Source organism: Polistes fuscatus, unplaced genomic scaffold (assembly GCF_010416935.1).
Source record: "Polistes fuscatus isolate 324 unplaced genomic scaffold, CU_Pfus_HIC Scaffold9, whole genome shotgun sequence".
NCBI classification, from domain to species: Eukaryota; Metazoa; Arthropoda; class Insecta; order Hymenoptera; family Vespidae; genus Polistes; species Polistes fuscatus.
In genome coordinates this window covers 534,912-550,596 of record NW_025113173.1, presented here as the reverse complement: position 1 = coordinate 550,596, position 15,685 = coordinate 534,912, and the positions used below count along the sequence as shown (strand labels likewise).

General features: G+C 33.1%; 1 protein-coding gene across 1 annotated transcript; it reads right to left on the bottom strand.

The window, feature by feature from the left end:
* Nucleotides 1-7,865: 7,865 nt before the first annotated feature.
* Nucleotides 7,866-9,964, bottom strand: LOC122525693 (cytochrome P450 4C1-like). The gene is made up of 12 exons (XM_043648614.1): nucleotides 9,880-9,964; nucleotides 9,700-9,806; nucleotides 9,506-9,596; nucleotides 9,186-9,368; nucleotides 9,033-9,102; nucleotides 8,906-8,944; nucleotides 8,863-8,869; nucleotides 8,640-8,781; nucleotides 8,426-8,532; nucleotides 8,278-8,346; nucleotides 8,035-8,209; nucleotides 7,866-7,936 (listed from the first exon to the last, which is right to left on the bottom strand). The coding sequence occupies exons 1-12, from the start codon at nucleotides 9,953-9,955 to the stop codon at nucleotides 7,866-7,868; spliced, it is 1,137 nt and encodes a 378-aa protein (XP_043504549.1). The 5' UTR covers nucleotides 9,956-9,964.
* Nucleotides 9,965-15,685: the final 5,721 nt, after the last annotated feature.

Genomic DNA, 15,685 nt, shown 5'->3' with positions numbered 1-15,685 from the left:
CCTTTTTCTCAAAAAACAGCACATTTTCTTCTTCTTCTTCTTCATTCTTTAGTTTAGGCAAGTTGCCTGTTTCGTAACGACGTTTTTCTGCCTATTGCACTGTTAAATTCTCGCACCATCGTTTTCGTAGGCGTCCCGTACTTCTGCGGCCAATCGGTGATTTATCCCGTGCAATTCTGACGATTCTTCTGTTGTCCATTCTGCTAATATGTTCGTTCCATTCTTTTTTTTTACTTAGTATCCACTCGTTAATGTTCTCCACTTTGCATGCTCTCCTTATATCTTCACTTCTCTCTCGATCCAGCAGTGTTTTTCCAACTATTCTGCGAAGTACTCTCATTTCGGTTGTCTCTAGTAACTGTTTCGTTTTCGCCGTGTCTGGTCGAGTTTCTGCGGTATATGACATAATAGGTCTTACCATTGCCTTGTAAATTCTTGCTTTGGTCTCTATGTCAATGTTTTTGTTTCGCCATATTGTGTCATTCAAACAACCCGCTATTCTGGATGCCTTCATTGTCTGTTCTCTTACCTCTGCTTCGACATCACCATATCCTGAGATTTCTATTCCTAGGTATTTAAATCTCATTTCCTGCTGAATAACCTTCCCTTCAATTTCCAGTTTGCATCTTAACGGTGTCTTTGATGTTGTCATGCATTTAGTTTTCTGGGCCGATATTTTCATATTGAATGATTTGGCTATGCAGTTAAATCGGTGTAGTAGACGTTGTAGATCATCCTCATTTTCGGCCACTAATACAGCGTCATCAGCATAGCATAGGATGGTTATTTCTTCGTTGCCCATTTTATATCCTTTTAGCAGTCTTACGTTTCTTATTATTTCGTCCATAATGATGTTAAAAAGCAGGGGACTTAGGGAATCCCCTTGTCGGATACCACGACCTGCATCAATCGGTTCAGTCAAGGCACCATTTATCCTTGCTTGGATCTTGTTGTTTCTATAGATGTTCTCTATGGTCTTAATAAGATTATTCGGAATTTGTCGGTTATAAAGGAGGTGAATAACATCCTTAAATTGCACCCGGTCGAATGCTTTTTCCAGATCAATGAAACACATATATGCTGGTCTGTTGTATTCAATTGATTTTTCTGTTATCTGTCTTATGATGAAAACCGCGTCTGTGCATGATCTACCTGATCTGAATCCCTGTTGTTCGTCTTCTAGATTCGTTAAGCTGTTAATTTTATTCGTTATGACTTTTGTTGTTAGTTTCAATGAAGTATTTAAAAGATTTATTCCCCTGTAATTTGTAGGTAGTTTTTTGTCTCCTTTTTTAAACATAACTATAGTTGTGCTGGTTCGCCATTCATCAGGTATTTTGTGTTGGCATAGTATTTTTTGGATTAGGAATGTTAACTGTTGTGTGAGACGTTGGCCACCATATTTTAGTAATTCGTTTGGGATGCCATCTTGCCCTGAGCTCTTCCTATTCTTTAGTTTTCGAATAGCTGTTTCTACATCACTGGACTCAATTTGTATGTCGTTTTTAGTTACTATTTCTGGCGTATTTAGTTCCACTTGAGGTTCTTCTGATTTATAGAGTTCTGTTAAGTAACTAATCCAGGTTTCTCTTGTGATCTGATTTGTTTCGATCATTTCGTTGACCTCCTTTCTTTGATTTCTAATAAATCGCCAGATTTGTTTTTGTAGTCCATAGAAGTCACTCTCCATTCTCTTCGAAAAAATCTCCCAATGATGTTGTTTTGTTTGCCTTACTAATGTCGCTGCTTGATTCCGGATTCGTCTATACATTTCGTATGATTCAGGTGTTCGTAATGTCCTATAGTTAAGGTATGCCATTTTCTTTTTTTTGCATATTTCCTTAATCTCTGGGCGGAACCAAGGAGTCTTGATCATTCTAGCCCGGTTTTTTACAGTTCGTGTTCCCAGGGCTTCGTATGCAGCTTCTAAGATGTTGGTTCTTAGTTTCTTCCAGGCTATGTTTATGTTATCTTCTTCTTTTATTGGGTCTTTTTCGATTTTTTCTTTCAACCTGTTCTCGTATAGTTGTTTGGTTGGTAAGTTCCATAGTGACTCGATGTTTATTTTCGATTCTTGAGTTGCTCGTGCAAGATTCCTTTGGGGTTTAAACTTCATTTTTATTTTTGCTAATAGCAGGCTATGATCGCTTCCTACATTCGCGGAGTTTAATGTCCTAACATCTAGTATTTGGTTTGGTTGGACGTATCTGTTAGTAACAATGTAATCAATTGTAGACCTGAAGCCTCTGGTGTTGCTGTATGTAAATTTATATTGTTCCTTATGATTGTAAAATGTGTTATTAATCCTTAGCTCGTTAAATGTGCATAGTTGTGTCATTAGTTCTCCATTGTCATTTAACACGTTTTCGTTGAACCTTTGTTTTATTCCAGGTATTATTTCATTTCCGATGCGAGCGTTGAAATCTCCAAGGATTATCATTTGTTGGTTACTTGGTAATGATCCGACTAAATTTTGTAGTTGGTCGTAGAAGGCTTCTCTTTCTTCTTTTGCTTTGTTATCTTTAGGTACATAGATTGACACTACATTTAGTTTTTGGCTTTCCGCCTCCATTTTTATTAACAAGATTCGTGAAGATATATATATGCATTCTTTTATGTTGTTTTGATACTTTTTTGATATTGCGATGGCTACCCCTTCTTTTGCCCTGGTTTGTTTTTCGACTCCACTATATATCACCAGGTAGTCGTCATATTGTATTTGCCCTTTGCCTTTCTTTTTGTTTCTTGTAAGGCGCAAATATCAATATTGTTGTCTTTTAGTTCCTTCAGGGTCTCCTGGTCTTTGTTGTTCAATGATTTTATATTCCATGTAGCCAAGCGCAATATATGTTTTTTCTTCCATTCTTTATTCCTTTTACTTGCATGGATCGTCATCGTTAAATCCGTCCTTTTCCGAGGCATAATTTTGTCCTTTTGAGCAGATTTCCTTTTTTACGTTGGGTAGGGAGCTAGCCTGACCCAACAACCTTCCTCCTTTTCCCGGGCTTAGGACCGGCAACATGATCGCTGATTTCGATGTTCCATCGATCATGCAGGCGGAGTTTATTTATTTTAATTATTATTGTTATTAATAATTTTTTTTTTACATAGAATATAGTTGATAGAGGAACCTGTTCTCCCCTCCCTAGTTAATGATCGATAATATTCCCTAATGTAAGCTGAGTATTTTTCTTTTATTATTATTTTTATTCGTTTATTTATTTATTTAACAAAAAAAATAAAGGAATCATATTTTTAATGGATTTAATATAATAAATTTATATATAAAAAGGAGAATAAAAAAAGAAAAAAAGATGAAAATATCAAAATATAGATATCAGTTCACACTATATAAAGGGAGATATATCGAATTAATTTATGCGTCAACGGCCATGGCGCGGTGATAGAACTACTTCCCGCTCGATCATTTAAGTCAAGCAGCACTGAGTACGATTAGTAATTGGATGGGTGACCCGCTTGAGAAAAAAAAGAGGAAGAAGAAGAGATGAAAGACGACGACTTCATGACGTAAATTTGAAATCGCTTTGCTGCGCATCGTAAATACACCCGACAAACTTCGTGGTGTCGATTTTTAACCATGTCGCTTGGAAAAAAGTAGTCACTCCCATCACATTTTCCCAAGCGCGCCAAAAGAAGTATTACTTTCAATAAAAAAAAATTTAAATCGGTTAACATTAGCGAATATTACCGATCATCAAGTAGGAAGGGGGAAACAGATCTCCTTATTAACTATATTCTATGTAAAAATAAAAGTAATAATAATAATAATAATAATATATGCAAATATTGTGATAGTTGACCTGTAATTAATTATAAAAATATCGAGAGTTGTGGCATAAAAGACTGAAAACGTATCGTGCAATGTGAATGTTATTGTTTTTGTTTTGAAGTTATACTTCTTTTTCAATACTAAATACCAAGCGTGGCCTGTCGAGGATTTCCTTCAGAATTTGTGTGGCACTCAACGTGATAACGATTTATGTACCATTTGTAAAGATTATAGATTATTAGCGTATATTCGAAATACGCGGCTCAATCATCTTGAGAATATTGAGAATATCGAAATGTTGTTATATGGCGTCTCCCCAACCTTCAAACCGTTGCTAAGCACGCCCTGCTGGGCCTTTAACAAAGACATTAGTTCTATTCTTACACTGGTTTATTTTAGTTATTATGTACGGTGGTGATTGATATTAAAAAACTGTGAATATCTTCAAAAATCATCAAACACATTGATTATTTGTAAATATTAGTAATAAAAGCCTTTTTTGAGATTTATTGAGGTATGTATTATTATTTATTAGTTTTAATTCGTTTCATTTCTTCTCTATAATGATCATCAATTCAGGTTGAAAATGAATAAACTGGATAACATGCTATGCGAATTTTTATGCCTTAACCATATGATGATAATTTTCTGATTTAAATGTAAGAATACCGATCAATTAAAATTGTTCTCTGAGTAATCCTGATATTATAACAAACAATAGTAAGTAGAATAGCTTAAAGTTCAGGTAAAATACTTTACCGAGTAAGAAATATGTATTATATTAATTTTTAATTCAATTTATGGGTATCTGTTTCTATTTTTATGTTTATATCTCATACATAAACTACTTTCTTAAATTGTTTTAGCTAAATATGCAGCTCTACATATTTTGTTCCAATCAAAGACTGTAACACACCCAATAAGAAGACTCCATCTCAGCATCGGACCTGTGCATATAAATTTTATTTTCCAATGGATTACCAATATAAAAATTTCTTTTAACTAATGTCTCCTTCGTAGAGATTTCATGTGAATTATCATGTGAATAAAATTCAACCACAGTTACAAGGAATAGGCAATACATGAATCTGTCAAAAGGTAAAAATAATAATCTTGCTTCTAAAAGATACAAATATTATAATTCTCTTGAAAAATATTTATTCAAAGAATTACAAAACTTATTCTCTCCGCATAATTTATCAATCATTTTACTGAAAGAGAGAGAGAGCATTATTTTCAATAACAATAAGAAGAAGCCAACGGCATTGAAATTATTAAAGATTTTGGAAGAGAACATCTTCTTTTTATTCACACTGGGAAGAAATCATATGCATTTATATTCTATCAAAAGAATAAAAGAAATAATTTGGGCATCTTGGCTATTTATAAATTGGTTCTACAATAATTCTTATTAAATAATAATCCCTTGTAGCTTTTTGACCAGTGTCAATATATATTTAAATTTCTGTTTCAGTTTTCGAGATTTTTGAAACTAATGCAGAGAAGTGTAATGCCTATTACTATCGTTACGAAAATGTATCTAAAAGAAAGTATCCATCACAAACAAACGCGGAATGTTGTAAGGCGTATAGGTTGCGAAAAAAATGTTTTTTTACGCCAAAGAAACATATCTTCTTACGTGCGTACATAAGTCCAAAAAACCAGCTTTTTTTTTATTCATTAACTCCATACATCTTTACATATTGTCCGTAGAAATTTGGTAAATTGTTATATAAGTGAAAAAGACAGCACGTGGACAGTTTCTCTAATGAGATAGCATCGCTATTGTCATTTATTTCGATGAGGTTTCATTTTTTACTCATGCTCCTGGGTGTATTCTTTTGAGCCTTCTAGAGATTATAGAGATTAGATATTAGTTGTAGTTATCTTTGGCTAGCGAGTTTATGTGCGTATCAATTCTTCTTTTATATCTGCAGGTTGCCTTGGTTATTTCTTCTTCTATCGTGTTAATATTTTGGTCCTTTCCTATCTTTTCGTTACGGACGTACCATGGAGAATTCACAATTGTGCGCGGCTATGGATTGTTGAGTTTCGAGATTGGCAATGTGACTTTTCGCTGCTATACCCCATAGCGGTAATCCATATGTCCAGATTGGTTTTATTATAGTTTAGTAGATTAAAAAAAAATAAACTGTGCAGTTAAATCAAGAACACTTTTAATCAAAATCTCTTGAGTTACAAAGATTACTTGTGTTGAAATAGCTTTTTCTTGTTCATTTTTTGAGTTTTCCATTAACTAATTGTTATTCTTCCTCTAAAAAAATTTTATATATATATACGTTTCCTGGATATTATTAATTCTACATTCTTCTTACCATCTAAATTAATTCCTGTGAAAGTTTCTTATGCGTGCAATACTAACAATTAGAAACATTATCTCAAGTATTGCTATGTTATGAGATTATGATTCGTATAATGTAAATTATATTATATATTCATATTAAATAATATGTAAAATAAAATATTACTTGTAGTTGAATGTTCTTTAATGCTATAAATTGTTAATTTTCCCTAATATTTAAATACTTTGATGCTGCATTAAGAATGTTCGAAAAGTATTTCAAACAAATCTATATTATATGGAAGTATATTACTATTCAACATATTTATAGGATCTTGAAAAAATTGTCTATTACAGCAAGTATTACATTTTCTTGAATTTAAAAGAATTAACTATCTAAAATCGTTTAACGTATCGTTCATACGGAAATATTTTTCTTATATAAAAACAATTTTAAATCACAGGTCATCGAAAGCCCTAGGAAAGATTTCTTTTATACAATAATGCATTGACAACGCAGCATAATGAATAGTAAACGCATTTAAATTGCAGAACTAAATCATAATTAACAATTTAAATTAGACTTATTCGATTGGCTATATAAACAGCGATTTCAATAAATAGCTTATTTAGCATACGAATTAGTAGTTGATAGTGCTGATACATTTAGCATATATGAGATTAGAAGGCTTAGAAGATAGTGCGGTTGACATTTCTGGAGTATCAGGAAATTTTCCAAAAAGTGACAATATTAACGATTTAAAGTCGAATCTGATGAATGACGAAGATTGCGTGTCTTCAGATCATACAATGTGAAAATTCGATAAGAATATATGTTAAATTATATTTCATACAGAAATTTATTACATTAAAGAAAGTTATTTTTGAGTAAATTGAATTATTATTTTTTAGATAATTCGTCTAAAGTACCATCGCGTTTAGGAAGAGTTTCTAATTTTTCCTTACTCGATAATTTTATTTTTGCAATTAATGCAATACAGGCACAATTAATTCTTCGAGCAGTGTATTTATTGACAGTGAGAATCGAACATGAAGATGCAGAGAAAAGATTCACTCTTCTCACTCAAAACTAATAAATTTATATTAAATTTAAGAATTACTATATGATAATTCGACTTCTATGAATAAAATCAAATATCCTCAATATACCCAACTTATGGATAAAAGCAACTTGAGTGTCTTTCGAGTTATTTTGTAAAATACTTAATTAATAGTTTAATGTGTTTATTTTTCAGTCTATTTGGGATATTGTATCCTCTGTTGTTAAAATACGAATATCCTAATGATATCCTAAATGAAAACTGGAAAAGTATAGTTTTTAAAAATTATTTTTTATTTGTACAGTTAATTATTACAATTATTTATTAGGAAAATAATATCAACAAAAATTATAAATATTATCGCTTGTTAAATCTCAAGAATATAGTTTCAGCTGGTTGCAAAGTTATTCTGGACTTTAAGTCAATATTTTCAACGGAAACTGGGTTGTCTATTCGAACAAGAAATTTTCTCAATAAAGTGGCAGCTATTACCCGCATTTGCGTCATGCCAAATTTTTGACCTAAAAAAGAAATATTAAAATAACAAATACTTTATTGATCAACTATTTAGAATACTAATTCAAGAATGAATAAAAATATGCTTTTACCTATACATCCTCTACTCCCAAAGCTGAACGGACGAAAACATTTCTCGTTATAATTTCCCGGCAAGAACCGATCCGGGTTAAATCTTAACGGATCAGTCCAATATTTATTTTCGGTGCAATGAAAATATTGAAATAACTACGTGACAATTTTTTGGTATTATCACATTGTCGTTCACTTATAAAATAAATAAATACATATTATTACTATATAAGACAGTAATGTCAATGGACAAAAATATATACTAAAAAATATTTTATTATATGTAAATATACCTCTTGTGTCCCTATATAGTTTCCGTGCAATAAATGGAGCTGCAGGAAACAGACGTAATGTTTCCTTGATGACTCGATCAAGATATTTCATTTTCATAGTATCTTCCATTGTAATAGGAACCTCATTTGGATCGCTTGAGCCGTACAAATCGTACAGCTCTTCGTATACTTGATTCTGGAATCGAAAAAGCCGAATAAATGATACAAGTTTTGTATGAAAATATAATTGATTTCTGAGCGTACTTGAATGTCCGGAAACGTGGCTAACATTAAAAATAAAAATGAAAGTGTATTAGCGGCAGTATCGCTTCCCTAAAAATTAATACAAATTGTTTTTTACTTTTACTGAATGAAAAAAAATTTTAAATAATCTTAAATAAATTCATCTTACTGCAAAAACCATTGTATTTATTTCATCACGAATATCTGCCTCCGAATATTCTCCGGACTCGTAAAGCGATTTAAATATGACGTCTAGAAATGAACTGGTATCTTTTCCTTTAATTAGAGAAGAGTATAATTATATATTATTTATAATTATTATAAAAAGCATTCTTCTATAAATACATTATTAAAAGAATAATTTTTCAAATGGTTATTTTTACTTGAACATGGACCTTTTCCTTCCTGGGTAAAGTTATCCTTGTGCATTGACTCCTTCTTTTTCTTTATAATCTTGAGGAGTGAAAGTTTTATACATGAATAAAATATTAATTTTGTTAGAAAAATATATATTGAGGAAAATTGAGATAATTAAAAGTGTGAGTAATCGTTTTATTTATACCTCGCTCGTTATTTTATTAATGTGGGAAAGATATTCTTGTAGACGTTTTCCCTTAGATGAATTTTAAATATAATATTTGGATGTAACCAGAATTTCATTATTCTTTGTATAGTTATGTCCATCGCTCTAAATAAAAATAAAATTCACAATAAGAGGAGAAATATGCAATAATAGTAGATTACAATACAAATAAAAAAATTTTACTAATTATTACTTCGACATATATTTATCAAGATTACAATCCGGATTGCTCTGCAAATTTAAATCACTTTCCAATAGGCTATCTGTCATATAAGAAAAATAATTTTTAGAAAATTTTAATAGTTCCATACATATATTTGAACTTTTCAGAATATCCAAATCTCACCATATATGATGTCCAACGTACAAAGATGTACGTAATGCATGAAATCTATGTTTTTTCCGTTAGTAGTTTCTAAAATGTTATTTAGTCTGTTTGAATTTTTTACTATTAAGTCCACATAAGTTGAAACCATTTTATCTTTGAATACTGGATGTAAGATATTTCGATGAATCTTCCATATAGATGCTTTGAATAAAAAATATTTCTTACTTTAATTTTATAATGTTTTTTTTCTATATATTTATTTATTAAAAAAGAGACAAAGAGAGATCCTTATATATATATATATATATATATATAGCACGTGTGAACTTATAGTTTACCTGGTGCAGTAAACACTCCATTACCAAAAAGATGTTTCATAAAGTCATATACAGAACTTTTTTCATAACCGTTAGAATTTGTTAATAGAAACTAAAAAGAAAGCAAAAAATTGATGTAAAAAAGCCGAAATAAGAGAAAATCTAATTCGGGCAAACCGTTTATAACGAAGTGCAGTAAATTTGATAAATCTTACCTCAATACTTTCAGGATCATCGAAGATTAGGGCTAATTGAGGGCCTAACCACAATAGCCACGGCGAAGAATAGTTTTCAGATAATTTCATTAATTTATGAGAAATTTCTAATTGTAAGACAAATTCATTCAATAGAGATCGCATAAATATAGACATTATAAAAATAGAATAAAAATGTACCTTTTAAATCACCAAGAAATATATTAAGGTTTCCAATTAAAGGGTAAGCTTTAGGTCCCGAAAATTTTTTTACCATGTTATGTTCACGAAATTTATCTGATATATATTTGATTAAATAAAATAATAGTATCATTATTACTATTGGAGTAAAAAATTTAGTAATATACAACATGTTTAGTTTAACAAATTATAAATTATAAAACAACTTAAAATAGTATTAAAATACTTCTGGATCTTCTCTTGTTTGCTAAGAACAGATATTAAGTTGATATTCCGCAGTTAATTCTTGTATCTTTTGCGTCTTAACAGAAACTAAGAAAGAAACATCAAATGATCGAAACATCAAAACGACAAAAAGATCTATTTTATCTATTCATTTAATCCGTGCGTAATAATACTAATTTAAATAAATAGAAGAAGGAAATCGGTGTAATAAACATAGTTTTTTCTTAAAGAAATCTTCTTTTTTGTCCCTTCCCTCTGTTTGGCTTTGTATTATGCTAATAAAGTGGATAAACGAGATACATTAAATGAGATGCAAGAAGTGTTTGGATTATAGGTCAGATTGAAATGACTTTATTTTCCATTATTATTATATAAAAGTACCGATTAGTTTTAATTATTCGAGAAAAAAAATACATCATTTTCCTTATCTTATTGAAATGTTAAATTAATATACAAGACAAAGTTTTCTTTTTCTAGCACGTCTATTTTTGGACGATTTATTATTTACTTCTGTTACGTGATTTATTACACTATCTTGTCTGATAATGATTCAACAAAAATTCGTTAGAAAATTATTTTTACATAAAAAGGTAATATTCCGGGAGCCTGTGGTTATCAAACGGTATGTAATTTACCAAAATCCAAAATTCATTCAGTCAATCTCTCATAATTACTATACATTAGGCGGAGACTAACTAAGCTCGGCGGTGGTCCACATGCCGTCACTTAGGTAGCGTAGTTACAAAATTCAAACCAACTTCAAGAGCATTTTACCAAGACTGTCATTTTGATATTTTTTTTTTACTATTATTATTATTAAAAAAATAATTGCAGACAATTGTGAAAGTTTTTAAGTTATAGAAAACACTTTTGAAAGTGCCAAAAAAAAAACAAATATCAAATGTATTCTAACTAATCTAAAGTTTCTATTTTATTTATTATAGTATTAGGAGCCTACATTTTATACGTTAGAAATGTTTTACGGTATCAAAAAATAAAAAATAACATCCCGGCAGACAACGAAACCTTATCTATAAACAATAGTAAGTATGAGAGTATAATGACGATAATAATATTATAATTGAAATTTGTATTTGTATTTTTTATCCGTTTAAAGCAAAATACGAATTTGATACAAAGAAGTAAGAGTTGTTTACGCTATAAAGAAATAATATTTTCATATCTATAACAAATTTTATGTTTTCTATCCATCAATGTTATCTTCGGAATCATTTCCATCATACAATGGATTTTTATAATCAACTCAATTGATTTTTTCAACACGTCGAGCGCTTCGCGAATTCTTAAGAAAATCACTGTCAGGCCACGCGCGTTATTTATATTAGTAAAAAAAAAAGAGCAGTTTTTTCGACAGTGACTGACGTGGAACTCAACGTGTTAAAAATGAAATTCAAATTTGTAAATTGAACCAATCATATTTAAAAAAAAATGAAATTTATAAAAATTAAAAAAAAAAATGAAAAAGGAAATTAAATAGAACTTTACAAAATTATAAATTTAATTACGTTCACTATATACGTTGCACTCTGTACCCACGTTCAAAAATATACTAGAAAAAATTTGCCATAGAACCGCTACTGTAATGAATCGCAAAAAAGAAGAATGTTATTTCAAGTAAATACAATAATACTGTATCATTGAGAATAGAAAAAAAAAGATCTCTTTTGGCTCTATATGGTATTCTCATATACATTCGTATTTACTTAGTCTACTCAAACGGCTCCAATTTCTGAATTTCTGATGACAGCGATGGAAATTGATCTAAGGGTAAGTCGACGACGCTGAATCGAATGGTGCTAATTTTTTTGCAATAGGATCCCAAGTTTTTGAGAAAAAGGGTAACAAAGGGTAAAAAATAGCCTTATCTTAGAATCTAGGCATTTCATCAAAAAAAGTTTCAAACAAAAGTTGTAGAGAATTAAAAAATACATAAAAATGTTGTATCGTTTATCTCCGTATTTGCAAAATAAGCGAGAACAGAGTGGGTAAAAGTAATTGTAAGAGTAGGGCGAAAAACAAGTCTTACCCCTCTGACGGTTTTACACGCGAACGCGCTAGTATCTAGTGTGCGTGGAGCGTCCGTGTGTATCTAATTAAACGAAGGATCTTCGGACCCTTTCTATTTGTTTAGGCATATCGAGTATTTCTTTTCCTAGCCATCGATGGTTAGGTTGAGCGTTCCGTATAAGATCTTTTTTCTTCGGTAGCAAGCATTTTTCGTTTTTGCCGTCGAGTGTCGAGCGTTCTGTATATCTATATATATCGGCGTGTAAGCAGGGCGTTTTTAAATCGAATCTGATACTTGTGGCACGCCGTTTTTTTATTTATTGTCAAAAATAGTGAACCCCATGAATAAAAGAAAAACATTGGTCGATTGTAATTTAAATTTTGGGTGCATAGATAGCCGATAGTTTATGATTACCCTGGTTATTTAATGTAATTGTGTGGCTTGAAGGTAAACGTTGTCTGTTTTCTCGTAGAAATGTTTATCTCGTTCTTAATAATTATGGCAGTTCTACCATGCGCTTTATCTGAAGGATGTTTTGTTCATACATGGTGTAGTATGGAAAATTTATATAATTTTTGTCTGTGAGATGAGTTTCAGATACGACGTGTAGATGTCTATATCATGCGTGATATGAATGCTTTGGTTTCTTGAATTCGTTGTTGCAATTCTTGCTGTTCTAAACCGCTCATTTTTATTTGTGTACATTATTTGTTATTAGTAGCGTTTTTGTTAGTAGTTTAGCACTGTTTTATTTTTACGTTTGTGTTTTAAAAGAGAATTTGCTCCATTATCATTGTTGTTATTGATTTCTTATTTTTAATAGACTGTTTAGTAATCTTAATGACCGGTGTCTCCTCAGTTTAAGTCTTTTTTTTTTGTGTGATGGATTGGTACTTCGGCGTCGCTTCTTTTTGATTCGCTGAGTACAACTATTGTGTATTATCCCTGTTGGCATTTATGTTTTGTTTATTGTAGTAAGTTTCTTCGTAAGTTCGTCTAGATAGGTTTTTCCATACTTTTTTCTCAGCGTGGATACAGTTTCCTGTTGTAGTAATTTTCTCGTATCTTCGGCGTAGCTTCTTTTTGATTCCTGTTGGCATTTATGTTTGTTTATTGTAGTAAGTTTCTTCGTAAGGTTCGTCTAGAAATAGGTTTTTCCAATACTTTTTTTCTCAGCGTTGGATACAGTTTCTGTTGTAGTAATTTTCTCGTATTACATCTGGTACGATTGCTCCGGCTCGAAGGACCATTTAGTGTGATTGATCCAACTCGCAGAACCAAATGTACAGTTGTACGTAGTGCTGGTCCCACTCCCGTACTGTGCACGCTTTCGTGCACGCGCTTTCTCACCTTGATAGGAAAAAGACTGCTGTCTCTTTCCACTTCCGCGTTGTAAGGACGGAAGGAGTTATCCAAATAATACACTTCAATTGAATGAAATGTGAATATTTATTAATACTCGTTTCCAAGAGATCAGTATGGTGCTTGGGCCTTGTATACTGATCTATGCTAACTTTGATGCTTGGTACTAGCAATAACCTCGGGTTACTGACTAGTTGTATTGAATGCCGCTCGGATCACTTGGATGTGATTCCGCCTAACGAGTATGGACAACTAACTATTTTTTCGTCTAAACTGTAACTGCCCTCTTCCCCACCCCCTCCACGATACATCCCAACACAGGGCTCCGATGCGACCTTGGAGTGGGGACATCTGCTCAAATATACTGCGTTATCGTATCGAGGAATTCGAAATAAGATACCCTGGCGATTGCTATGTTTGTCCTTATGCTCTATGATTAGATGCCGACGCAATAAAACCCAAAGGTCCTAAACAAATATTCTTTATTTCTTTGCATAGTCTCCGGTCGAGCATCTTTGTACATGTGCATCTTATCCAAATCCTCCGTTGTATACTCTTACCCCCCTACTGTTCCGATAAATGACGGAACATGCCGGCCCCCTTGAAAGGCCTGCCTTTCAACATACAATTGGAATGTAGTGAACCATATACAGTATATTCTAAGACTATTGAAAGCTTCCAAGCACCACCTTAAAGATACATTGAACATATTTAAATACAACAATTTTTATGACCGCCTACGGCTGCTCTATTGGCAGAACACACAGCCTTGTTGCAGCCCGCTTAATGGTTCCCTTAGATGTTCGAATCATTGCTGTCCTCACTATTCCGTCTGCGCCTGGTATTAGCTGCTCCACCCTGCCTAATAGCCATCGTAGTGGGGGTAAATTGTCATCTCGAATGACAACCAAGTGGCCTTCCTGTAGTGGATCACGTGTTCGTATAGATCTCGCTGGCCTCTGGTTGAGTAGATTTAAATATTCCTTCGACCAGCGTTTCCAGAAATGCTGGCGCAGCTGCTCGATTAGTTGTAGCCGTGATAGTCTATTAATTGCTATCTCCCTTATGTCCGGTTCCGATACCGACAGCAGGGAGTCTCCGATAAGGAAATGTGCAGGAGTAAGGGCGTTTAGGTCTCTAGGATCGGCGGATATAGGTAATAGAGGGCGGGAGTTCAATATTGCTTCTATTTGGGTAAGTATGGTATTTAACTCTTCGAACGTTAAGGAAGCGTTCCCTACCACGCGCCTCAGGTGATATTTCGCAGCCTTCACTGCCGCTTCCCACAAGCCACCGAAATTTGGAGCGCCTGGCGGAATGTAATGCCAGGCCACTCCCTCAATACTTAGTTGATCACTAATTTTGGCCTTTGCTATATCATTGAAAACCTGCGTTTTTAACTCTCCTAACGCCCGATTTGCCCCAACGAAGTTCGTCCCATTGTCCGAATATATATTGGCAGGCTTACCCCGCCGTGCCATAAATCGCTTCAGGCACGCTATAAAACAGTCTGTTGACATGTCTGTTACTAATTCTATGTGCACGGCCTTTGTCGCCATGCATACAAATATCGCACCGTATGCCTTTACATATTTGGCATTCCGTCTTCTCCCTTCTTTGACCAAAAAAGGGCCGCAATAGTCTACTCCGGTGTTTGTGAATGGTCGCGAGGGGGTAACCCGTGATTCCGGTAGATTACCCATCACATATCTCGAATTCATCGGCGCATTTTTAAAACAAACTACGCACCTCCGAATTATTCCGCGGACGGTACTTCTGCCTGCCATGGGCCAATAATTCTCTCTTACCGCCGCGAGTGTTAGTTGCGGGCCCGCATGGAAATTTTTTATATGTTCGTGCTGAATTATTAACGCGGTAAGTTTGTGCGATCTTGGTAGCACAATTGGGTACTTATTGCCGTACGCTATGTCCGCGTTTTGCAGCCTCCCCCCGACACGCATGATCCCGTTGGTATCCAGAAACGGCTTAAGACACGCCAGTCTACCATGTACAATAATCCTTGGGTTTTTTGTTATTGCCCTTATTTCCTCGCCGAACTCTTGCGCTTGACACAGCTTTATTAAACGCTCCCTGGCTTGCGCGATTCAGCCACCGTTAACGGACCGATGTCCTTGGTTTGTGCACGCCGCGCGTTTCTGCAAAACCTGCCGCAGTATGCTATGACCCGCA